General features: G+C 50.9%; 8 protein-coding genes across 8 annotated transcripts; 4 read left to right on the plus strand and 4 right to left on the minus strand.

Annotated features, from left to right (window-relative positions):
* Positions 1 to 4385: 4385 nt before the first annotated feature.
* On the minus strand, positions 4386 to 6320 carry PPTG_06616 (adenylosuccinate synthetase). The gene has a single exon (XM_008900664.1). The coding sequence runs from the start codon at positions 6213 to 6215 to the stop codon at positions 4551 to 4553; it is 1665 nt and encodes a 554-aa protein (XP_008898912.1). The 5' UTR covers positions 6216 to 6320; the 3' UTR covers positions 4386 to 4550.
* Positions 6321 to 6567: 247 nt separating this feature from the next.
* PPTG_06617 (hypothetical protein) lies at positions 6568 to 8451 on the minus strand. Its single transcript, XM_008900665.1, has one exon. It carries the CDS (start codon positions 8322 to 8324, stop codon positions 6669 to 6671), a length of 1656 nt encoding a protein of 551 aa, XP_008898913.1. The 5' UTR covers positions 8325 to 8451; the 3' UTR covers positions 6568 to 6668.
* Positions 8364 to 11741, plus strand: PPTG_06618 (isoleucine-tRNA ligase). The gene has a single exon (XM_008900666.1). The coding sequence runs from the start codon at positions 8461 to 8463 to the stop codon at positions 11614 to 11616; it is 3156 nt and encodes a 1051-aa protein (XP_008898914.1). The 5' UTR covers positions 8364 to 8460; the 3' UTR covers positions 11617 to 11741.
* Positions 11742 to 12099: 358 nt separating this feature from the next.
* PPTG_06619 (hypothetical protein) lies at positions 12100 to 14136 on the plus strand. The gene has a single exon (XM_008900667.1). It carries the CDS (start codon positions 12164 to 12166, stop codon positions 14030 to 14032), a length of 1869 nt encoding a protein of 622 aa, XP_008898915.1. The 5' UTR covers positions 12100 to 12163; the 3' UTR covers positions 14033 to 14136.
* Positions 14137 to 15436: 1300 nt separating this feature from the next.
* On the plus strand, positions 15437 to 17412 carry PPTG_06620 (hypothetical protein). Its single transcript, XM_008900668.1, has one exon. It carries the CDS (start codon positions 15615 to 15617, stop codon positions 17391 to 17393), a length of 1779 nt encoding a protein of 592 aa, XP_008898916.1. The 5' UTR covers positions 15437 to 15614; the 3' UTR covers positions 17394 to 17412.
* Positions 17413 to 18077: 665 nt separating this feature from the next.
* Positions 18078 to 18437, plus strand: PPTG_21927 (hypothetical protein; the record flags this gene model as incomplete). Its single annotated transcript, XM_008901095.1, has 1 exon — positions 18078 to 18437. One exon carries the CDS (start codon positions 18078 to 18080, stop codon positions 18435 to 18437), a length of 360 nt encoding a protein of 119 aa, XP_008899343.1.
* A 307-nt stretch (positions 18438 to 18744) lies between these two features.
* On the minus strand, positions 18745 to 20771 carry PPTG_06621 (hypothetical protein; the record flags this gene model as incomplete). Its single annotated transcript, XM_008900669.1, has 1 exon — positions 18745 to 20771. One exon carries the CDS (start codon positions 20769 to 20771, stop codon positions 18876 to 18878), a length of 1896 nt encoding a protein of 631 aa, XP_008898917.1. The 3' UTR covers positions 18745 to 18875.
* Positions 20772 to 23666: 2895 nt separating this feature from the next.
* Positions 23667 to 24020, minus strand: PPTG_06622 (hypothetical protein; the record flags this gene model as incomplete). The annotated part of the gene is made up of 1 exon (XM_008900670.1): positions 23667 to 24020. One exon carries the CDS (start codon positions 24018 to 24020, stop codon positions 23667 to 23669), a length of 354 nt encoding a protein of 117 aa, XP_008898918.1.
* Positions 24021 to 24592: the final 572 nt, after the last annotated feature.

Below are 24592 nucleotides of genomic sequence, written 5' to 3' on the forward strand. Positions count from 1 at the left end.
GTCGATATTCTCAAGGGTTGGAAAGCTGTCTTCCTGAAAGACGACGTCACGGCTGTAAACTATGGCTCGTGTCGAAACGTCCATGAGACGATACCCCTTCTTGTGGCTTGGAATACCGAGATATAGACAGAGTTTTGCTCGTGCATCTAGCTTATCCCTGTAGATATCATTACTGTGGTCGTACGCCGCGCACCCAAAGACCTTCAGGTAATGAACGCTTGGTTTACGGTTGTGCCACAGCTCGTACGGACTGCATGTGTACGTATTTTCACTGGGTGTCATGTTAAGAAGTGTAGTCACGTGACTACCCCATTCAGCCCATAATATCTTGGGTAGCTTTGCATCAAGTAAGAGAGCACGGACGCGTTCCATGATCGTGCGCATACGTCGCTCGGCGACACCATTTTGCTGTGGTGTGTAAGCATTCGTAAATTGCGCGTGTGTTCCGTACCGCTTAAAGATTATGCGACCCAGCTTCTCATACTCCTTTGCATTATCAGCTTGCAGCACTTGCACATCCAAGTCCGAGGTGGATCCTGGAAACTCTAGCGTATGTACATCTGAGCGAAAGATATTCAGGGCTTTCGTCCTAAAATCTTCGTAGCAAGAGTAGAGTTGGCTTCGAGGCTTGATAGGGTACGCAAACATGTAGCGCGTAAAGTTATCAATAAAGACAACAAAGTAGCAACAGCCACTGAGGCTAGGAACGAAGAGTGGCCCACAGATATCAGAATGGACTTTTTGCAAAGGTTGTGAAGCACGTTCAACACGTTTATTAGTAGGGAATGCAGAGCGGTGTGACTTCGCGTAAGTACATGCAGAGCAAAAGAAACTGTCTTTGGGAACTATGGTGTTAGCGTCGAGTCCTTGGAGTGCTTGGTCTTTAGTAACTGCCTGTAAGACACGAACGTTAGGATGACCAAGTCTTTTGTGCAAGAGCATAATAGCAGTGGGTTTACCTGAGGTGGCCACGTGAGCTTCTTGCTTCTGGATCGGATTGGCCGTGAACAGGTATAGCTTCGCTGTAGCCGACTTCTTCGCCTTGACATTGAAACGTTGGTCATTTTGCACCGTGCACACAGTTCGCTGGAACATAAAGCGGAAGTTATGTTCTACGGCTGCAGCAACCGATAGAAGGTTATTGTGCCGTTGGGGTGCATAAAGCACATCACGTAGTCTTAGCTGCCGTTGACCTCCCTTGGAATCAGCCACTTTAAGCACAACGTCACCGGTGCCTTCAAAGGGGATCTCAGACTTACCACCAACCTTGATGGTTCCAGTAGCAGCGGTCTTGGAAACGAACCACTCGGCATGTTGAGTGACGTGGCTGGTGCACCCAGAGTCAACAGTCCAGTTGGAGTCGAAGGCGGAGGAGGCTTGATCCGTAAGGCTGATGGCCGGCGGATGGGCATGACTACCGTGGCGACGGCGATGCGAGCGTCTTCACAACGAGGCTGGTCGTAGCCACCTTCTCCACAGCGAGAAGGCTGGCGTCCCTTGTTGTTATTGTCGCGGTTGTTGCCGCCACGTCTGCCGTTGTTCCGACCTCGCCCGCCTTTCTGCCATGACCCGCGGCCACGACACAAATTGCTGTCACGTCGTTCGTAGGGGTGGGACCGGTTGGAGTTACCGCCGTGGAACTCAAAGTTCGCAGGCAGGACGGTCCCGGCCTTGGCAGTGCCATCTCGCAGGTCTTTCTGTAGGCTGCGGCATTGGCGAATGTCATGGCGCGGCTTCTGGCAGTAGCTGCACACCTGCTCAGACGACACGGGATATGCCGGAGCCTGGGCTGGAGCAATGAGAGCTCACTCGCCCTTAGTAGTGCGGCTCTCGGGGGTACGCTTCGCCAGAGTGTAGCGCGTCTCGGCCTCTATTTTGCGGATCTTGTCCTCGATGCTCGTCTTGAGCTCGTCATACGGGATGTACTTCCGGTTTCTTTCCAAATACGCAGGTCGTCCTTCCAGGACGCTGGTATAGAGTGGAACAGGTAGACAGACTTCTCGCCGTCTGTGAGGACCGATTCGGTCACCTTGGACGCGGCTCTCATCGCGTCTTCTAGAACGAGGAAGAACTCGTTCACATCACTGCCTTCCTCGTACTTGGTCTCCATGAGGAAGTGCAGGATGTAGTACGGGTCGCCATGGAATGCGACACCCTCGTACTTCTTGCAGATGGCTTGGAAAATGTCATAGGCCGTGGTGAAGTTCTTGACCAGACGAATGTGCGTGTCGTCCATCGTCTTCATCAGGAACGACTTGGTCTGTGCCTCCATGCGACGAAGACGGCGTGACGACAGTGGCACGCGCTTCTCCTTCTTGACTCGGCGCTGCACCTTGCTCTGCGAGAACGAGCGGATTGGCGACGGTGCCTTGGGCTTCTTGCTGGTCTTGGCATCTTCTTCGCTGTCGGATTCTTCTTCTTCTTCAGAGGTTGGCTCGTAGTTGACGGACTCGGAGTTTTATTCGACTGGAGGCGAGGTCTTGGGTGCATCCTCGGCATCGGACTTCTCGCTGTCGGACGAGTCTTCGTCATCTTCGTCGCTGCTCAACCCGTCGTAGTCCTTCTTCGTGACGAAACCGAGTAGGTGCTTGCCATCAAGCGATGCCGTCACTCGGGTCTTCCACACGTCGTAATTCCTTGAGCCGGAAAGTCGAGGGAAGTCGTCACTTGAGGCTTGGCTGGGACTCATGACCTGTTGAGAGGCACTCTTGCACTTGAAGAAGGACACGTGGGATAAGGTTTGAAACGAAAAGGAAAAAGAAAAAGTGAGATTGGTATTAGTGGGAACGATAAGGTATTATCCTATTGTTTGTATCTGGTAGTCTAATACACAGTAAATAACTGCCGCAACCAGTCATTTTGATATAAGATAATAGAGTCACAAGTACCGTGTTCTTCCTGTATTAATTTCCAGAGAGAACATAATAAAAGGAGAGAGCATGACGAGACCTAACCTTAACACCAAGCAACCAGAAAACTGGTTGATACAATGAAACAAGCCCGGCATTGCTCTCCTCGCACATCACAGCGTACACATTGGTTCGATAAACTTATTGAGCTGCCTTGTAGGCCGCATCGAGCTCTACGGAACTGAGTGGATCACCTTGAACGGGTAAAGACTTCAGTCCTGCGGCTGGAGGGTATTTTCCGGTGACTTCAGCGATTGTTTCCAACATAGTCGTTTTACCGGCACAAGAATTTTGGATGAAGTCGGAGCACATAGTTCCCTTCATTGGGCCCGCCATGCCTACCCACGTCGAGCTCGAATCAAGACTACATTTTCCAGTGGCAATCGCGCCTGCCAGCGTCAGATTTCCCATGGAGTGTGTCACCACAATAGTATCTGCAATAACGGCATTTGGCTCACTGCCATGACTCTGTTGCAGACTTTTTGCTACAATGTGTCGCTCGTCCAGGGATTACCCGATGTGTTCAGATACGTGTACGTCATCGGCGTGCAGCATGGTGCGTGACCGTCCAGATCGCCCCAATAGTAAAACCGATCACGATTCCGTGCCATCTCCTTTTTGACCCCGAGGCTGTGAACGAACACACACGGCCGTGGTTTCGATTTGCACGTACACGAGTCATCCGAGAAAAAAAACTCATTTCTGCTTTAAGCTTTCGTGTACCGTCGGTATTCACGAGTTGCCCCGTAAGCAATGGTTTTCCGATTGTCGTCGCTGAAATCGAAGAAGACGTTGCAATACACTCTCGAGGGGCACCAAGAGGTTCATCAATGCCCACTCGATTGTTGATATATCCACCGTGATATCCATGCCAGTACCACGCATCGTGAATCCCCAAGAACTTTTTTTCTTACTTAATAGAAGTAAGAATTTCAAACACTGGTATTTATCGAAGATTCGGAGACATTTGGTCGAAAATATCGCCTCGAAACCCATAATCAACTCTCCCCCGAAGATTTCAAGCAGTGTGGAGCCTCTGTGGCAGAATTGTTCGCTTCTGCTGCATGAATAGCAAAATTTGGGGCAACCCGCAACTTCAAAATAAAGACTATGGCTAGCATCTATCTACTTCCAATATATATCTGTAGCAGTTGTCGAATACGCGTACAAGTGAGAAATCGGTCTTCAAACAGCAGGTGGATACAACAGCGTATTATAGAAATTGAGAAGTACTGTGTTTTCGGCATACGATGACAGCGGTTTTAGCCAGCATGATTCAAAATTATTTGTGCTAGCTAAGCTTCTTCATGCTGCATGAAGAAGCTTGACATGTATTAATAATTTTTACATTGGTAGTAGTACAGAAGTACTACGTAGTACTTCTAGTAGTAGTTTCCTCAATGCATATATACTATTTTCACTATTGCTATAACAACCCGAAGTAGAGATCGCCTTCTAACCCGAAATAAGCTTTACTTCGGTAACGGAGGCATTTATGGACCTTTAAAATGCAGGAATTGCGTTCATGTACAAAAAATCATCGTTCACCTTAAGCGGACATGTATTCTTTTGAGAAAGTTACATATCTGCTATCTTCTCCAGGTTCCGAAGCCTTTGCGAAGTAACGCAAGTGCTCACTCTCTAGTTGCTGGAGATGTACGCCTTCTCCAGCGGGTGCGGGCGCGTGATGACGTCGAAGCGGTCGGGACCCACGCCGATCCACTTGATGTGCGTGCCCAGAAGCTCCTCCACACGCAGTACGTACTTCTGAGCAGCCACAGGCAGCTCCTCGAACGTCTTGCACTTGGAAATGTCCTCGGACCAGCCTTCCATCTCCTCGTACTCCACGACAGAGTCCTGCAGCAGCTGCAGGTTCGACGGCATGCCGTCCAGCTTCTTGCCCTTGTGCCAGTACGCGACGCCGATCTTCACCTTCTTGAGGCCCGTGAGCACGTCCAGCTTGGTCAAGTTCAGCTCCGTGAAGCCGTTCACCATGTTCGAGTAGCGCATCTGAGGGATGTCCAGCCAGCCGCAACGGCGTGCACGGCCCGTGGTCGTACCGAACTCGGCACCAACCGTACCCAAGTGCTCGCCGACCTCGTCGTGCAGCTCGGTAGGGAACGGGCCTTCACCCACACGCGTGCAGTACGCCTTGACGATACCGATAATACCGTTCAGACGGTTCGGTGAGATACCGCCGCCAGTGCACACACTACCGATGCTCGGGTTACTCGACGTCACGTACGGGTACGTACCGAAGTCAATGTCGAGCATCGTAGCGTTAGCACCCTCCACCAAGATCTTCTTGCCGGCCACGTACGCGTTGTTCAGGTACGATACCGTGTCCACAGTCATGTCCAGGATCTTGTCCTTCATGGCACTGTACACCTTGATCTCGGCCTCAGCATCGGCCTCTAATTCCGGGTAGTTGTCCTTGTAGAACTTGACCAGGTCGCACATCTTCTCCGAGAAGTCGTCGAAGTAGCGCAGGTCGCCGACACGGACGCCGTTGCGCAGCATCTTGGACGAGTAGGCCGGACCGATGCCCTTCTTGGTCGTACCGATCTTGTTGCGGCCACGACGCAGCTCGTTGATACCGTCGACTTCTTGATGCAGGTCCAGCACCATGTGGGCACGGTCCGAGATGAGGATGCGGCCTTCGTAGTCTACGCCCATCTTCTTGAGCTCCTCGAGCTCCTCCAGGAAGCTGGGCAAGTGCACGACCACACCGTTGCCAATGATGCAGATGGCGTTCGGGTTGAGGATGCCCGAGGGCACGAGGTGGAACTTGTACTTCTTGCCCTCGTGCACGATGGTGTGGCCAGCGTTAGAGCCGCCGGCCACACGCACGATCACGTCGTACGACTGCGACAGGCTGTCCACGAGCTTGCCCTTGCCTTCGTCGCCCCACTGAGCGCCAAGAACCACGTCCACGCCGGCGTTCAGGCCATCCGTGTGGCGATGCGGGTTGGCCACGGCGCTTTCGATGCGGTTAAGCTTGGCCACAACCTCCTTGAGCATGGCCTGCGAGACAGCCTCGCGGCTCACAGGCTTGGCCGCACCCTCGCACTTGGCGGCCGAGTTGTCGTCCATGCTGGCCAAGCCGGCTGCACCCATAAGAGCCATGGCAGCGGCCACGGGCAGCAGGCCGGCAGAGCGGCCCTTCTGGTTAGCCTGGCTGGCCTCGACGGCCAGAGCGGCGCGCAGCGTGGCCGAAGCGTGGGCCGTACGGAACTGTTGTCCCTGGCACTGGGCCGAGAAGCGCTGAGCGGCGCGCGCGGCCTTAGACACGATGTCAAGACGCATCGTAGCTGGTCTTCCTCCGGGCTCCCTGCGGCGCGTAGATCCTCCGATGGAATGAGCTCCAGTGGCTCGCAGGCATTTCGGACGTTACTGGCCGTTGCGACACAAATACCGGTATTGTGGTGCGCAACCACGGTAAAGCTGGCTGGGATTTGCTAAAGCCTGAGCACAGGCAGTAATCTCACAGTACCAAAGCTCAAGCGTGTGAATGGCGGCGTATACACGAGCATACTTCCTACAGGCCTCCAGTTGAAGGTGCTCTTCATCTCAAGAGCCCTGGGCTCCTTCTCCAGACAGGATTAGAACCATCATTTGGCAGATTCTGCCGATCTTACCGGTTTTACACAACACAAAATGTTACAAATGCCCAAAATGAGTCAGTTTTTAGTCACCCTAGTTGAAGTGGGTGGACGATATTCACATGAATGTACAATGTGCTCGAAAGTGTCGGTCTCATCACTCCCAGTTCGTGTCAGCGCGAACGCTTTCTGGGATGGCAATGGTAATTTTCATCGACGCGGCATCGCTGGCATCCACATCGCGGCGGCAGCTCCAGCCACGCTTGGTCTCGTTCTTTTCGTGCAGTGACTCCAGCACCATCAGCAGATTCGGAGGAGCATTTCGATGCTCTGCAATATCGAGGATAGCTCCGTATCCAATGGCACTTGCATCTACCATTCCCTGCACCGTAGTGTTGGCTGCAGGGACTGGAGGAGGAGGAGCAGTGGCGATTGAAGCAGCAGATGATCGACTTGAAGACGGCGCCGGGTCCGTGCTGTTCGACCAGACAGAATAACGCGAAGGTGCAGGAGCTGGCGTTGAACTCCATGCTGATGAAGATGCCGGTGCCGACGCAGTTGCCAGTTTTCCGCTATTTCCACCGGGAAACAGCGAAATGATGGCGGATTTCGCACTACGCGGTTCCACGAGTGCCTCCATTGTCTTCCAGTCGCGTACCAGTGCACAGGTTACAAGAGCTGAGAAGAGATAACGCTTGGGATCGATGTTGAACTGCTCCCGTAGCGGCCCTGGCTGACACGAACTGTGACGTGTGTGAGCCTTCTTGGGATCCCCGTGATAAAGCATAGCGTAGCGTAAGAACTCGCCCACAGTCATGCGATGCACACCTCTTCGAGGGAAGGCCAACCACCTTGGATCCAGCTCTAGACGCTTCACATTGGCAGTGATAGCAGCCACCCACTGCCGCTGCACTTCGGGCGAGAATGCGTCTAAGATCAACTCTTCATTCCCCGCTGCGTCACAGATTTTGACGCAGTACGGACGCAATGAAAACTTGCCACGGTAGTCTAGTGGCTCGATCTGCATCCCTCTACTGAGTGCTAAACTCCCCTTCTTGTTGCCCTTACCGCTTTTATCATGGAACGGGTTCTTGGACTTCTCTAGTTTGCCTTCTTCGTGCTTAAAGTAGACGATCTCCTTCTCCGTCAACTGGACGTATCTCATCCTCCAATTGGCCTGGAGGTTGCCCACTCCTCTCGATCTTTTGTCCAGATTCGCTGCCATAGTGCAAATTTCGGGCGCAGTATTGGCGTCTTCTTGCTCTGTCTGGATCTGCAGCTTCGACAGAGTCACGTACTCGTGCAACAGATCCAGAATCCACACGGGGAACCGGTGACGGTAGAATTTAGCGATATCCATAACGTCGTCCGTCACTTTTAATGACCGACTAAGCTCCCGGTCGTAAAATACCAAGGATAGCAGCATCGCTGCCAGCTCACGGTATCTCTGGGTAGCTGCGTACAGGTCCAGAAGGCCACGCAGCGCACTAAGCGACACCGTCTCGTTCGTGACCATACACTGCTCCACTAAATAGTGAACCCATTGACTGAGTGACAGTGGGAGGGCAGCTAGTTGCTTGCGGAACAGTGCGGGCGCCATCGTCTCGGATACGAAGAGCAGCACGTCGAGGATCACGGCAGAGCAGCCCGTGGCCTCCGCGGAGCGCATCAGTGCGCATTTATCACCGAAAGAGCGCAAAGGCAGGCGATACAGGTCGCGGAAGTCGCGCACCGCGTCATCAGGCAGCTCCGTCTCGTCCAGCAGCCCTAGATGGACGCACAGGAGCTGCGCCACGGCGTCCTCCGCCGCCATGATACACTTGAGCGTCAAATTGAAGAATCAGGAACCAACTCGTTAAGTTCGTGCTAAGTTCGCGTTAGCCACTTCAAGTGTTAAGTTCGCATTCGCGAGTCAACTAGTTGTGAACGAGCGGCTGTGAGTATCCGCGATGCCTGGAGCTGCGGATGCCAAAGCTCTGGCGGCCGCCATGCGCCAGACGCTCAACCTGCCGGCCACGCGCTTCCCGATGCGGGCTAACGCGGCCGTACGTGAGCCGCAGCTGCACGCACGCTGTGTGTCCGCGGCCTATGCGGAACAGGCCGAGGACGCGTCCCGGCCGCTGTTCGTGCTACACGACGGTCCGCCGTTCGCCAACGGTAGCCTGCACATGGGCCACTTCCTGAACAAGACGCTCAAGGATATCATCAACCGATACCAGCTTCTGCGTGGTCGGCGCGTGCACTACGTGCCCGGCTGGGACTGTCACGGCTTGCCCATCGAGCACAAGGCGCTGACGATGCTGCAGCTCTCGGCCGACGAGCTGTCGCCCGCCCAGGTGCGCGCGCTGTCCCGGCAGTTGGCCCGCCAGGCTGTACAGGAACAGCAGAAGGACTTTGAACGCTGGGGAGTGCTGGCCGATTGGTCCGGCGCTGAGGACAGCGTTTACTTGACCATGAGCCCCAGCTACGAGGCCCGACAGTACGACGTGCTCAAGAAGATGGTGCACGACGGCCTCATCTTCCGAGGATTCAAGCCCGTTTACTGGTCCCCGAGCTCTCGCACAGCACTGGCCGAGGCCGAGCTCGAGTACCAGGACGACCATGTATCGCATGCGGCCTACATCAAGTTCCACTTCGCCTCAATGGGAAGCAATACCAGTGGCCAAGCGGCAAATGTCCTGGCCAAGTATGGAGACACGCTGTCGGCCGTCGTGTGGACGACCACGCCCTGGACCATCCCGTCCAACCAGGCGTTGTGTGTCAATGCAGACCTGGAGTACGTGATCGTTCGTCCTCGCAACGCTGACTCGGACGCGTGCTATTTGATCGCCAGTGCGCTACAGGAGAGCTTTGCTACGACGTTGAAGGGAGATGCGGAGGAGGAAGTGGAGCTGGAAGTGCTGGAGACGCTGAAGGGTTCTGATCTCGAAGGTGCGCACTTTACGCACCCGCTGGTGAACCGTGAGGCTGTAGTGCTCGTGGGTGAGCACGTCACGACGGATGCCGGTACCGGCGTGGTGCACACGGCGCCGGGCCACGGCCAAGACGATTACTTTGCCTGGATGGCGCACCACACGAAGCCTGGTGAGCACCCGGACATTCTCTGCCCGGTAGACGCGGACGGCTGCTTCACGGCCGAGGCTGGACAGGGACTTGAAGGTCTGTGTGTGCTAGACGACGGTAACATGGCGGTTATCGACCTGCTGAAGAACTGCGGGAACCTGCTATCAATCGGCGAGTACCACCACAGATACCCGTACGATTGGCGTACCAAGAAGCCGGTGATCTTGCGCGCTACAGCCCAGTGGTTCGCGCGACTGGATGCGCTTCATGCACGCGGTAAACGTGTGCTAGAAGACTCAGTGCAGATGGTACCGCCAAGTGCGCGTCGTCGTCTGGAGGCTACGCTATCGAGCCGTCACGAGTGGTGCATCTCTCGTCAGCGTGCGTGGGGTCTGCCTATTCCAGTATTCTACCACAAAACCACAGGCGAGCCATTGATCACGGAGGAGAGCATTGAATACCTTCAGAATATAGTCAAGACGTACCGTGATGAAGGCGAGAACGGCGACGTGGAACGTGAAGGAGCTGACTGCTGGTGGGATCTGTCCGTACGTGAATTGCTGCCGGATTCGTTGAAAGATCAGGCCGGCCAGTACGAGAAGGGCACCGATACACTGGACGTGTGGTTCGACAGTGGCAGCAGTTGGCACGCCGTGCTTCCCGGTCTGTTGGAGCCTAATGAGGAAGGGCAGCTTCGTGCTGACGTGTATCTTGAAGGCTCGGACCAGCACCGCGGTTGGTTCCAGTCGTCGCTGTTGACGTCGCTGGCCATGCAAGGCACGGCGCCGTACAAGAACGTCATCACGCACGGCTTCACGCTGGACGAACGCGGCAGTAAAATGTCGAAATCACTGGGCAACACGATCGTGCCCAACGATTTCATCAACGGCTGCACGATGCCTGTCCCCGTGGCCGAGAAGACCAACAAGAAGGCCAAGAAAAACAGCAATAAGCCGGCGAAGGCCCCGAAGGTCAAGCAGATGAAGGTGCCGGCGTATGGCGCCGATGTCCTTCGCTTCTGGGTGGCTACGACCGACTACACTGGCGACGTGAGCATCGGACCAGGTGTCGTCGGCAAGGCCAGCGATGCGCTACGCAAAGTACGCAACACGGCGCGATTCCTGCTCGGCAATCTGCAGGACTTCGACCCAGCACAACACGCCGTTCCTCACGACAAGATGCCGTTCTCGCTGGACCGCTACATGCTGCACGAGCTCAACTCGTTGGCCCAGTCTGTGACTGCAGCGTACGACGCCTTTGCGTTCAACCGCGCCCAGCACGCTCTCTCACACTTCATTTCGACTGACCTGTCGGCGTTCTACATGGAGGCCACCAAGGACCGACTGTACTGCGACGCGGCCGACTCACAGACACGCCGGTCCGCACAGACAGTGCTGTGGTTGTCGCTACAGGCACTTACGCGTGCTTTAGCGCCGGTGGTACCGCATACGGCGGAAGATATTCGTTTGCATTGGGAGGCACAGCTGCAAGGCGATGTCCCGCTTGAAGACGTGCCTGGGAGTGTCTTCTTGGAGCAAGGCTGGATGCCCAGTGCCGAGGAGTGGAAGAACGACGGCCTGGCGCGCGACTGGACTGCGATCCGTCAGCTTCGCTTCGAGGTGAACCGCGTGGTGGAGCAGATGCGTCAGGCTGGCCGTGTTGGCAGTCAGCTGGAGTGCAACGTGTACGTCGTGGCGTCCGAGTCCGACCCGCGCGTTGCTGAGCTGTTGTCTCCTCTGGCTCACACTTCGGAGCTCGAAGACGTGCTACTGTGCTCCAGTGTGGACGTTGTAGCGTCTGAGACGGAGATTGAGAGTGCAGAGCAGTTCAAGGCCAACTGCCAGCTGGCCATGGGCCCGAATGACGCCCCGATGGACGTCAAGCTCGTGTTGACTCCGGCCAAGGGCCACAAGTGCCCGCGTTGCTGGAAGTATGCGTCGGAAGTAGATGCCGCCGAGACGCAGCTGTGTTTGCGCTGTGCACAGGCCACGGATCTGCGTAGCGTCTCGGATCTGGCCAAGAGGTTGATTGAGGACGCATAGAACGGGTCGTTTGTCGGTTCATCAATCGTAATAGAGCAACTTGTATGTCAGCAGGTTGACTAACATGCAGTTTACACTACCTGTTGGCACAGCTTGACTTGCATCTCGTGCAGTTTACACTGCTCTTTAACTTAGTGCCGTTCACTTTGTTCGTGAATTCAATAAACCCAGTCGCTGGAATGTATCTTTAAAACCCAAGTCGGGTTTTTGAAAAAAAATGTATCCATCCAGTTTTGTTCAGTTGTGGGTAATTTGGTAATTTGACAGAATTTATTGGACGGAAGCTGTTTTTGTGTCAAATCACCCACAACTGGATGGATACATTTTTCAAAAACCCAAATTTTGGATACACTTGTCAAAAAAGCATAAATATATTTAACCCATCTGTTAAATAATCCCAAACTGAATCCATAACAAAAGCGCTTTTTAGGTACGGAAATTAAAAGCGTTTTAAAATTTAAGGGTTTTTACTTAAAATATATACTGTCAATCAACACTACTATTTACTACCGTGCTTAAAAAGAGCGTTCTCGCTTCAACTCCTGGCATGGCTTCGATGCTGGTGGCGCTCCCGCCACCGATACTGTCTACGATCGTGTTGTTTGCTGTCGAAGGGCTCAGTCTGGACTTGGCACCCTTTAAGACCAAGCTGCCGGTGAATCGTTTAAGAGATGTGGCGCTGGTGTGCAAAGCGACCCATAAAATAGTGGAAACCATTAAGAAAAGCTCCAGGAATGTAGCGTATTTGGAGCTGCTGGACACCGTCGAAGCCCAAGAGTTTGACGAGATTGTGGCAGACTTTGGACAAGACGAGGCGGCCATACGTGACTTTAGCCTCGGATTGGGACCTTACGAGCCATGTGAAGGTCCTTACGACCGACGGAATTTCTATCCGCACGAGCCAGATCTGGGAGATCTAGATCGAGCGGCTCTTGACTGGGACGCCCTGTTCGGCTGTATGTCTGGCCTCAAGAGGCTAGATTTGTCACGAATCCCTCTATTAAGTCGACACCTCCCGAACATTCTAATTGCCGCGTCGAGACGCTGTCCACACGTGGAATTCCTGCTCATGCCTAGAAAAGAAGACTGTTTCTTTGTAGTGAGAGAGCCCAGAATCCAAGAGTTATTGGGGGCGCTAATTGCAGCCTTAGAGACGTGGTTCTTGACTGGAACTTGCGGAGGTTTAAAACAACTCACTATGCCTACATGTGACGAGGGCAGCGAACGCAGCAGCACCCACTACATCGAAGCTGTGACCAGATTTTGTCCAGGAATCGAGTATATTGATGGCTTTGAACAAGCGCTGGGCGGCCAAGAAGATTGTCCCGATATGTGGCCAATCTCCTTGCAAACCTGGCAGAATTTCAATGCTTCCTGCACTGCGCTGCGAGTCTTCAACTGGAGTATCGTGCCATTCGGCGATCCGTTCTTTCGTGCGTTTGGAGAGCACGTTAAACCGCAACTGACTTCACTGTCACTTACAGCCAATATGAGTTGGAATTACGAGCACTATCTTCGCCAATACCCTGAATACCCTGGATCTGCTACGAGGGAGGACGGGTGGGATACCCATCCCGACTACGGTACTTCTTGCCACCATCCTGGCGAGGCATTACGAGGATGCCCTGCACTAAAGAAGCTGATTATTGAGATCGATTACTCGAGAAACGAACACCGATATGTGGACCCATTTGTGTTTGGAGACGAGTTCTGGACATCGGTGGCTACGCATTGTCCTAGACTGGAAGCGGTTGAAATGGTGGACTCGTCGATGCACCCGCTGTTCAATAAGAGACCCATTGACACTTTGACGGAACGCACACTCGTAACTCTTGCTGGAATGAAGTGGTTACGCTACTGTACCCTTGCCCCGGCTCGACTTACCGGCAAAGCAATTTTTGAATATCTGCGGTGTGTTTCGAGGTCGGATAGTTGTGTATCGAAACGCACAATGGATTTCAGTATTGGAGGCCACGAGAAAAACAGACTGGCCAAGTTTTACCGAGAAATTGTGGCCTTCCTTAAGTTACTCGCAGAGACAAGTGAGGAGGAATTGGGCGTGGCTACAAACCCCGTTCTGATCGTTACGAACCCGTACAATTCCAAGGTGAGACAGGATTGGAGCGAGAGATACATGCGTGATGAATTGTTGCCTCTGCTGGAGGCTGTGGCGGAAAACCATCCGTCCCTGACAATTCAAGTGCCGATTGCTGGACGCGATGGCGACAGTTTCTTTCGAATTAGTAGACTTTGTCTCGGTTGGGGGCCAGCCAGTAGCAGCGTGAATTTGTTTGTTGACATCAGTAACATGACGGTCGGACGTGACTCGGACAGTGACACCAGCATCTATAGTGCTGGTGAGAGCGAAGACGAAGCAATGAGTGAAGACGAAAGCGAGACAATGGCCGAAGATTAGGTACCCTGTTAGACCCAAAACTTGAGCTTAACGGACAATAGCTAGTGGCATTCTTGGTATGCTTGAAATGCATGAATTCTAATGGTGCTTCCGCTGCATCGCAATTCGTACGAGCTATCAGATGTAAGCACTCCAAAATGGAGGATCCGACACAGCCACCTACCTGTTAAAGGCCGTGACTGCTCCACAGTGACAGGAATTTCGCTGTCACTTCCGTCTTCATCGTAGTTTGGCAAAATCAAATTTGTCTGACCCGTAAGACCATTCAGAGACATGACGCTCGCTGCATCTCAAAATCTTGTGCCTCCGTTCTGCATATTCTGGCTTGTCATTTGAGCCACCGACCATCTACCGAAGCTAGACGAAATGTTAGCTCGTGGGCTTCGTGGTATCCTTGGCATCTCACGTGATGTAGTGCTTCAGGACAGCAATGGTCATGTCGTCTGCTATGTCCTCACCAAGTACGCCCCTGCATTCCAACAGGCACAAAACATTTTTTTAACGTTGCCTAGTCGATTCCGGGGATCTCTGGGTCTCCGAGGAATTGCGGAATATTTTTTTTGCTTGAAGTACCGGTTCAAGAGCATAGGTTGATGGTCGGCCCAACACGAACGTTCTCGCGTTTGTCTAGAGGCACAGACTGGGCCGCTTCGCGACCACTTATCGGAAATGTTACCTCTTCTCAACTCTTGTAGCTTGTGTGTTGTTTTGGCCTTGAGCAACCGCAGTTCCAAACCCTCGACCATATCGCTGTTCTCCAATGGAACCTACACCTTCGCGTTATTACGTCTGGTTGGCTTCTAGTCGATCGTCTGTCGCTTTAATTCTCCTCCTCCAGTGTCTGCTGACAACAATACGGTGCAGGGAATGGTAAACGCTAGTGCCAATGGATACGGAGCCATCCTTGGTATTGCGGAACAATGAAATGCTCCTCCAAATCTGGTGGTGCTTGAATCGCAGCACGAGAAGAACGATACCAAGCGCGCCTGGAGATACCACCGGAATGTTAAGAAAGTGTTACTGCCAGTAATGCCGGGTCGATGGAATTACCACTGCCATCCCAGAAAGCGATCGGGTAAGAGTGATGAGACTGTAGAAAAAAAAGTCGTGTAAATTCATGTGATTTCTCTTTGTACAAATTATTTAAAACTGATCCCAACTCCTCATTAAGACAACAACAAATATCGATGGAGCTGAAGTGTCAATGGATCTGCGGTTTTTTTTTTTTTGTTTCGTTCCGGAGATTCGCTAGTCGATCGTCGAAGCTAGGTGTCCATCTTTTCGAAATTTATGTGTATTGCACATCAAGACGAGTCCAAAACCGACCCATAATTCATGGTAACCTCTTCCGTCGTTTATGGTCTCTCCCACAAGTGAGATCTTCACTTGACCTTCGCGTCAAGTGAGTGGCTTGAGACTCGTGAATAAGTCGCTAAAAAGCGAGGAAGCTCTCAGCTGCGTCGCTGCCACTTCTACATGGGCTCATTTTTTCAAGCAATGGCAACTGATTCCAGCCATTGGATCTCTGTTTGACCTCCTAGAATCGCTCACAACTCAACTGAGCAGTAGGATCACACTTGTCATGGTTCATCGCAGTCGACGCCGTTGCAAGAAAATGTCCGACTGTACGACAAACGCTTCATTGCACTTGTACGCACGCTGCGGCCGAGCGGACGCGGCTCGAATCCAACTCCGACATGGCGCCGACACGGAGATCCGCGACGTTCAGGGCCTTACACCGCTGTTAGTGGCAGCACGGTACAACCAACTGGAAGTGCTTCAAGCTCTGCTTCAACATGGTGCACGCACAGACGCGTCCGCGCCTCTGGGTACAGATTTTGAGTATGGACCCGAGCTTGGTACCTGTCTCCACTTTGCGACTGAGAGCGGCCACGTACAAATTCTTAAGTTTTTGATAACAGCAGCAGCGCTAGATGCAGACGAACGTACTACTGGAGCACAGGAGATGACGCCACTTCACTTGGCTGCACGACTCGGTCGTGCAGATATTGTACGGTACCTGATTGTACGACCCGATGTAGACATCAATGCACTGGACGCACGCGGCATGACAGCGCTGCACCACGCATGCGACTATCCCAACACCCACGACGCTGACACGACGTCGGATTCTCCGTCGCAATATCTCTTTGATGCAGCGCATGTCGAAGTAGTGGAAGCACTAGCCGCCGCCGGCGCTATTCTAGATGTACGTCGCTCCAGTGACTGGGCTACACCGTTGCGGTGTGCCATGCACCAAGGACATTTCCTAGTGGCCAAGGCGTTGGTGGACCGAGGTGCGTACAGCGGTGTTGCCTGGTGGATGCACAAGGTCAAGATGTTCTTATCCACACCAGTTAGAACGCGAGACCCAGCTCGCCATACCCGGACAAGGAAGAAGTACTGGAAACGGCGTATACTACGTAGAGACTCAAGTGTCTGGGACACTGAGATCATTGGTGACACCGATCCCGTCGGTGCACTACGAGATTTAGCTAACCGTCACGAGGCCGCGATTCATGCAGCGTGCAAGTCTCAGAACTTACGACGGCTTCGGGACGTTCTGATGGGTCAAGGAGATGCCTGGGTTAACTCACGAGTTTCGTCGCCTACGTTAGACGACTGTACGGGATGGACGGCACTACATATCGCTGCATCTAGCGGGTGGCAGGCTGGTCTAGTACTGCTGGTTGCACACGGGGCCAACGTGGAGTTAACAACGACTGAGAACAAGGAATGTGGATCTACAGCACTGCATTTAGCAGCACACAATGGGTATTCGTCGTGTGTACTTACACTCTTGGATGCTGGGGCAGACATCAACGCTTGTGATGACCTGGGTGATACCCCCGTATTGAGTGCACTTCGCCACGGACACTCGAGAGTAGTGAAGCTGCTGCTGCGTCACGGGGCTACGTGCGAGTCCCAGAACGTAGTCGAGTCTGTAGAGCCGCGATTCGATGGAACCGAGTCAATATTGGGTTCATTTGATCCCCGAATGACCTCAGGTCTGCACCTCGCAGCGTTCTTCGGACTGTTATCAGTCGTTAGAGAATTAGTCGAGACCTCGAACCAACTCTTCGCGCTAGACGCAGTCGATGACGACGGAGCGACACCACTATGGCTTGCTGCACTTATGGGCCACGTAGAGGTTGTAGACTTCCTGGCCCAACAAGGAGCCAACATGCATCACCACGTCGGAGGTGATTCTGCGTCCGACTGTGCTGCTGAATTTGGCCACCTCGAAGTCGTCGAATACATTTCAGCATCGTCACCAGGTCGACAAAGGTGGGGGTGTCGATCACTTACCCGCTTGGCGGCGCTTCACAAGACTCGTCTCGACCGACGAAAGTCCGTATAAGATTACAAACTGTAAGCCAGGTCGTAGAGGGGGGGGGGGGGGGATAATGTTATCTGACCGACTTGTAGCATGCGGATACAATATTATTTTTTTTGGTACAAAGGCAACTGAAATTCTTACCGAACGGTCTCGAATAAATAATTCCCAGGTATTTGCCCCCCCCCACCCACCCACCCAATCAATGGGGAAATTAAGAAGGTGGAGTAGGAACATGAAATTGGGCGGCGTGTGTCTGATGAGAAGGCCAAGACTGCGCTGGAGAACAAGATTCCCGTTGAGATCGAAGACGCTGGTACTGTCATCGGCGTCACACTGTTTAACGAGGTCTGTAAAATTAGACTTTGGAGCGGTGTGGTAAAAAGTGACTCATAAAAAGTGGATTACTAACAACACCCCATCTTAGAAGTATCCTCCGTTCTTACAGCCAGAACTAATTTTACGGGCAGAACAACGCCATCGGTTCATTTTCCGGTCCACTCTACGGCGCTTATATCTCGTGTCTACGTACGCAGGACCGCGCCTGCAAGGACACTTATGCGGTCGACCGGTCTTCTGATGGCAGCCGCCTTGGTCAGCGTAAGCTGCAGCGCTCTTTCCACAAACCATGGCGGCGACCAGATGACGATCCCTGCTTTTGTTTCGCCCGATCAAGCTCGGCCACTCAATGCCAATCATGCCACCGGAATGGAAGAAATGAGATATTTGCACGTGCAACCCACAAGCCAAGATGAAGAGCGAGATGTATCAATTCTGAGCAAACTAACTAAAGAGTTGATGGACGACATACTCAAGACAAAGGAAACACAAAGGAACTTTTTTGCGTCCTTGAAGGAGGCCGATTTGTCTGTTGCATCGGTGAAACAAAAAATCCTGGAGCTTGCACCGCACGACGAAATGTATATGACTATCGTGCATCTGTATACACAATTCCGGAATGGTAAACCGCTGTCGGCGACATACATACATAATCCACTTGAGTTCGCAAAGGCCAATAAGGACTTTTCGTCTTGGCGAGCTTATGTAATGAGTTTGCTCAAGGAGTAAGTAAGTACCCAGTTATTCACCCGGAGTTGTGCACGAACAACAACTTCCCACAAATCGATCAAACGCAAGTCTATTGATTCGTCATGAAATCGTTCTTCTTTTTGCTATCTACAACTCAACGTCTCTACATGTACCTTGAAATATCAGAATTAAACTACTTTCAATCGAAATGTTCTGAAGGCGTTGTGTTCAATAAAACTGATCAAATGATAGAGCTTCCAGTTGTTTGTACTTGTAACATTTATACTGTCGGCAACACTGAGGTGCGGTCAGGGATACCATCGTAAGAATCCCATTCTACATGCATCTCCACTTTTATCCATTCACAGACGTGATCGTTTTAATACGTAGCCGTCGTCAAAATTTCAGGGTGATCATCGTAGGAAAAAAAAAACTATGCCCGTTATCAACGATTTAAGTGAGTATGAAACGCTCAATCTAGAGGTCTGCATCATACTCGTGGTTAAAACCCGTCAGTATAGCACTTTGAAGTTCCCGTTCTCGATCATCCTCATCTGAGCCGCCCTCATCATCACTTATTATTTCGTACCTAGCGGCATCAAGATACGTGTCGCGCTCAGCCTGCTCCTCGATGTAGTCGAAGAACAGCTCGTTTTTGCGCTTGCTCTCTTTCACACGCCAGTCCAACGTGAGAGTATCGATCCGGTTAAACTTGTCTCCATCACGCCCTAAAAGTGCCACGTTGACTCGTAGGGAAGGATGTTTCGCCTTCACAGCCTCCAACACTGGCCTGAGTTTATCGCGCATATAGAACGCGCTCCACACGCGGGATACCTTAGACTGGAACGGATTTGTAATATAAAGCAGTGGTTTTGTACGGCATGAAGCTGCTTCAAGCGATTCCTCGTCAATCTCCGAAAGGAGCCTCAAAAGCTCCATAATTTCGGCGTAAAACCTTGGTAACCGAAACCCGGAGCGCTTGTGACCGCCAATCCTGACTCCAAGCATCCGTTCAGGACCAACGGAATCCTCAAACTTCGACACACCGCACAGCCACTCGAAGATGCCATTGCCAGTCAAACGCGCAGCACAGAACTCAACAGACGTAAGATACTTGAGTTTCGCAAGAGCAGTCAGAGTCCGATCAGAGAGGTCGTTTACACACTGAATGTTAAAGTTCTGGTAGATGGAGGCGTCCGTCATGTCGACTGATTCCAGAAGGGGACAATACTCAGCCGCTGTCTCCCAGAACTTATCTCCATACACAGCCGTGCTAATGTATTGAGTTTGCGGGTTATTGTTCTGGATATAGTCGATGTCGATCGAAAGACTCGTTAGTGCAGGACACGCCTTCAATACCGCGCGAGCTTCACTAGTTGAGACACCGTAACCGGGAGGATTTATCGTCCCTGCTGTCTCAGTTCCGATACTTTCACTACACTCTCGTAAATATTGGTCGTACTTCCAGTTGACATTCGCAGATAGTGATAATGATTTCAACCGAGGCTTAACGTACTCGCCAAACACACGGAAGAATGGATCCGCAAATGGTACTACAAACCAGTGGAAGCTCCGCAAGTTCGTGCACGTGGCATTAAAAGCTCTCCATGTTTCAAGCGAAATGGTCCACATCTCTGGGCAGTGCACATCTGCATACGAAATAACTTTCTGGTATCCGTCAAGATACTCGATCTTCGGACAAAATTTCGTAACATTTTCAATGAACTGCGTGCTTTCTCGATAATGATTTGTCTCGTTCCGCGAGGGAACTGTAAGTTGCTTCAGGCCACCAGTGGAATGCCATCTCTCCATTGTAGCATACAAAGCCGTCATGACCTTGTCGATGCTTACACTGTGCACTCCTGGGTTAGTGTCTCCCTTACGAGGAAGAATCAGGAATTCCATATTACGACAATGCGTCTCTGCAGCCTCCAATATGTCCACAGTATGTCTGCTTAGCAGCGGAATTCTGGACAAATCAAGTCTCTTTAGTCCAGCTAGAAACCCGAACAAAGTGTTCCACCGGATTTCTAAATTCTCCAAGTGTCCAGGCCGAATGCTTTTCGTGTTCCAGTTGCCTTCGTTCAATATGATTCGAAGATCACTAACTGAAGCTCCATGAGTCTCGACATTATGGTACAATGCTTCAATATCTTCAGTTGTCGCTGCATTTTCTAGTGCCAAAGTCATCGTTGTAGCTCGAAAGCTCGAGACCAGACTGCGAACAGAATTCAAGGTGTTCTTGCATACCAGAGCCACATCTTTTAGGTCTCTAAGCGGTAGTTGTCGTTCTAAAGGTGCCAGCTCCTGGGTGAACTCGTTCACGGCGAACTCCATCACGTGAGCGAGCACAGGAGGCGGAAGCGTCGGCATTTTTTTTATCTTTCGAGCTTAAAAATGCAATTAGAAACCTTCTCAACTTGATATCTACTTCGCTTTTTTTGTTGTTATAAAGAACGGCTCTTGTTACTATCAGAAACGACGGGGAATTATTGACGCCACTATTTCTTTTGTTTTGTCATTTCACAATTTGCCGTCGGGTATTGAAAGTGGTAACACTGTATAAGAATTTTTTGGTTGAGAAACACAAAAAATTACTGCCGCATTGTCTGCGGAAATCGACCAGAATAAAACAATTTCGGGGAGCAATCAAGTCAGGAAGAGGAACGAGCTCAATAGTTATAAAGCACACAAACTGCAGCTCTATCTCGCCATAAAAAGTTCCGTGGTTAACTGCAAATAAACTTGGAAACGGGATAGCAGTGATCTAATCACTATGAGCACTACGAGATTGAGTATTGGTGTTGTTGATCTATGGAGGATAAAGTACAAGTTGAACTCGAAGACGATGCTGTTTACATCGTGGTGATTCTTCCCAAAACAAAATAAAATAAATAAAAAATACCCTCTTTCCACTGTCAGAGAGACGATCACTCCTTCATCGTTTGCTACAATAGAGGAAACAATGGGTGGATCAAGTTATAAGAAATTCAACGGCCGGATCGAGTGTCACCGTGCCAAACCCTCGGACCACAGATAACCAATCCCACTTGTTCTCTTTAATGAAACGCTCGCGAGATTTGAGCACAACTGCAAGCAAATTGAGTTTGGCAACGTAGATTGTGATTTTATGATTGCAGCCTTGTCGTTTCCTGAAGGAGCGTTCGCACAGAAGGCTTGCGATATACTATAAGCCTATCGACGCAGAAGCGTCAATATTGCCAATTGTTCGCCAAGGATCAGTGTTGCACTATTCTGCCACGTGTTTGTTGTGATACTAGATGGAAAATTGTCAACTGAGTGTGGTTAAGTTGTTTCTGGTATCCTCGTATATCTATGATCCTTTAGTATGGAACTTCAACATCAACCACTTGTTCTCCTAAACAACCTAAGTAAGTAAACAGTATACCACCGCAAGTAACAGACAGCATGCTTTTAACAGTAAGTTTTTGAACTGGGCAGAGGGTGGCCGTACATTGTATCCAACTTGACAAATCGCTTTTTTGTATGTGAGCTACTTATACAGTGCAAAAACGCTAGCGTTAGCACATCCTAGCTATTTCTAAGCGTGTTTTGGTAAAACCGCACCTTTATCCTAGCTATTCCTAAGTGTGTTTTGGTAAAACCGCACCTTTAAATAATAAAAAATGGCAGCTTTATGGGTACCGAAATAGGCGACCGTATAATTGTGTCTAGGAGTGTAACAACAGTACCGGTAATAGCGGTGTGATCTGCGAGTCTTTGGCTATGAGTTTTCCATTGATTTTCTTCCACAACAATTGGCTTGTGGAGTATCTGGTTCACGTCTGTGCGTCATTGAAAGCCGCTGTGAAAGTGCTCACGGATCAAATGCTTCCGAGTCGATCGCAAAAACAGAGGTAAAGGTTCACTGGTGAAGTAATGCCATTATTTATTTCGGCACGTTAATGAACCACATGTTTACTCTTCATAAATGCCATATTCGGAGGCCCTGGGCAAAGGCCCAAACTGGAAAGCAGTGTGTGGTGCAGGGCATATATGAGCAAGCCTTGTTAAGGCCATCAACGGCAACAAATAGGCCGGTCTCTTGCCAGTAAGATCCAGCCCGATCACTGCATGATGAACCCAACGCAATAACGCAGCACAGGTTAGCCAGCACCTGCATAACGCAAAACTTGGTGACAATCCAGCATAACGACAAACGTGTTTACACCAACGGCATTCAATCAAACAAATAGGCCGCCGAAGGCAAGACAAGCCTCCGGCATGAGTTAGGTTCGATAAGGATCCTCGCTTTGTATCTTACCAGCAAATACACTTGGCGATAATTTCCTGGAGCCTCCGCCAGCCCTCCCGTGTCGCTTCAGTTGCCTGAACACACCACACAGTTATCGTTAAATTTGCAACTCAGTATGGACAACAAGGCCTCGAGTATTGCTTAAATGTAAGATTTGTTTGCTTCCCCATTGCTGTCCTCTTAACGTTCTGTCAAATGGGTGGGTGTTCGTCGTGTCGGCAAACCTACAACTGCTGTCTTTCCGTCGGACTACTGTCGATTCTACGGTTGCTCGTGCTCAACTTCTCTAGGTCCAAAGTACTCTAGCATCTTCATCTTTCATTCAAGAAGATTTTCGTGCGGGTAATGTGATGTGGGATACATTGAGGAATCGGATAGTACTGGTCGACTTTGATTGGTCGGGGGTCGACGGTGTTGCCAGATGCCCAGCGGTTTTGGACAGTGAAATTACCTGGCCACCCGGAGTAGAGAGTGTGAAGCTACTTCGCATTGCGCACGATGCGTACTGGATTGGAGGGATAGTTGCTGACGTGTGAATTACCGAACGTCGCTTCACTTCTAAGAAATAAAAACCTTCGAACTAGTTGTTGATAAACTCTCGAAATACTTTTATTGCGCCTCAAAGATGAAGGGGGTAAAATTTGTATGCTTGTAACCAGATCAAGTTGTAATGCCACACAGCTCCGTGTAGCAGCAACTATTGATACCGACCCACTTACAGGGATGTTGGCGATTATAAAAGTGATCATGTCACGATACGTAATTAATGCTCCAAGCACAGACGCCGGAAGCTCTATCAATCTTCTTGAGCACAACACATTCAAAAAGTACTTCGGTTGCAAGCCATTGAACTATGGTACTTTAAAGTACATGCGGAGACGTTGAGTAGATAGCAGAGAGAAGAATGATCTCCATGTTGAATCATTAGAATTGCTGTTGGTCATTTTGTGAGATAGGTATTAGTCCTGCACAACTCCGTAGTAACTTGGCATTTAGTCCTTGAGCAAACTCAGCACATACGCCCGCCAAGACGGATAATCGTTATTGGCCCTTGCGAACTCAAGTGGATTATGCTTGTATATCGCCGACAGCGGTTCACCATTCCGGAATTGTTTATACAGAAGCGCAATTGTCAAATATTTCTCGTCGTGCGGTGCAAGCTCCAGGATTTTCCCGGCCACCGATTCAATAGGCAAGCCCTCCAAAGACGCAAAAAAGTTCCTTTGCGCTTCCTTTGTCTTGAGTATGTCGTCCATCAACTCTTTAGTTAGCGTGTTCAGAAATGATAGACCTCGCTCTTCATCTTCGTCGATAGTCTCTACACGCAAATATCTCGAATCTCCCATTGCAGTATTATGGTTGGTGCTGAGTGGCCGAGCTTGATCAGGCGAAACAAAAGCTGAGGTCGTCATCTGGTCGTCGCCATGGTTTGTGGAGAGAGCACCGCAACTTGCATTGATCAGGGCGGCTACCAAGAGAAGATTGGCCAAACGCATAACTGCTATGAACTTGCAGCGATCGGTCCTGCGTTCGCAGACACGAGATCTAAGCACTATGGAGCGTATCGCAAAATGAGTCGATGGCGTTCTACTGTCCGTGATTCGGTTCCTCGCATGTGAGATCCAGATCCAGGTCCAAACTTCTCAGATATTCGGGAAGATGGGATACAGAATGTTCTTGTTTACGGTACTAAAGTACATACATGTACTTTGGTTTTTCTCGCGATCAAAGTTACAATTGCTCCGATCAAAGCGTGCTGGATCAACCCCGGTACATTACCGTATTTGAGATCTCATACTTCATACCCCATATTTTTGAAGTTGTATTGACCAATCTGACCTTTAAAGGCTGGTCCTAAGCAAGGGTGGGTAGGGCTAAAGGTGGGATTTGAGGACGAACTGGAGTTGAATTGCTAAGC

This window comes from Phytophthora parasitica, assembly GCF_000247585.1.
Source record: "Phytophthora parasitica INRA-310 unplaced genomic scaffold supercont2.10, whole genome shotgun sequence".
Lineage (NCBI taxonomy): Eukaryota > Oomycota > Peronosporomycetes > Peronosporales > Peronosporaceae > Phytophthora > Phytophthora nicotianae.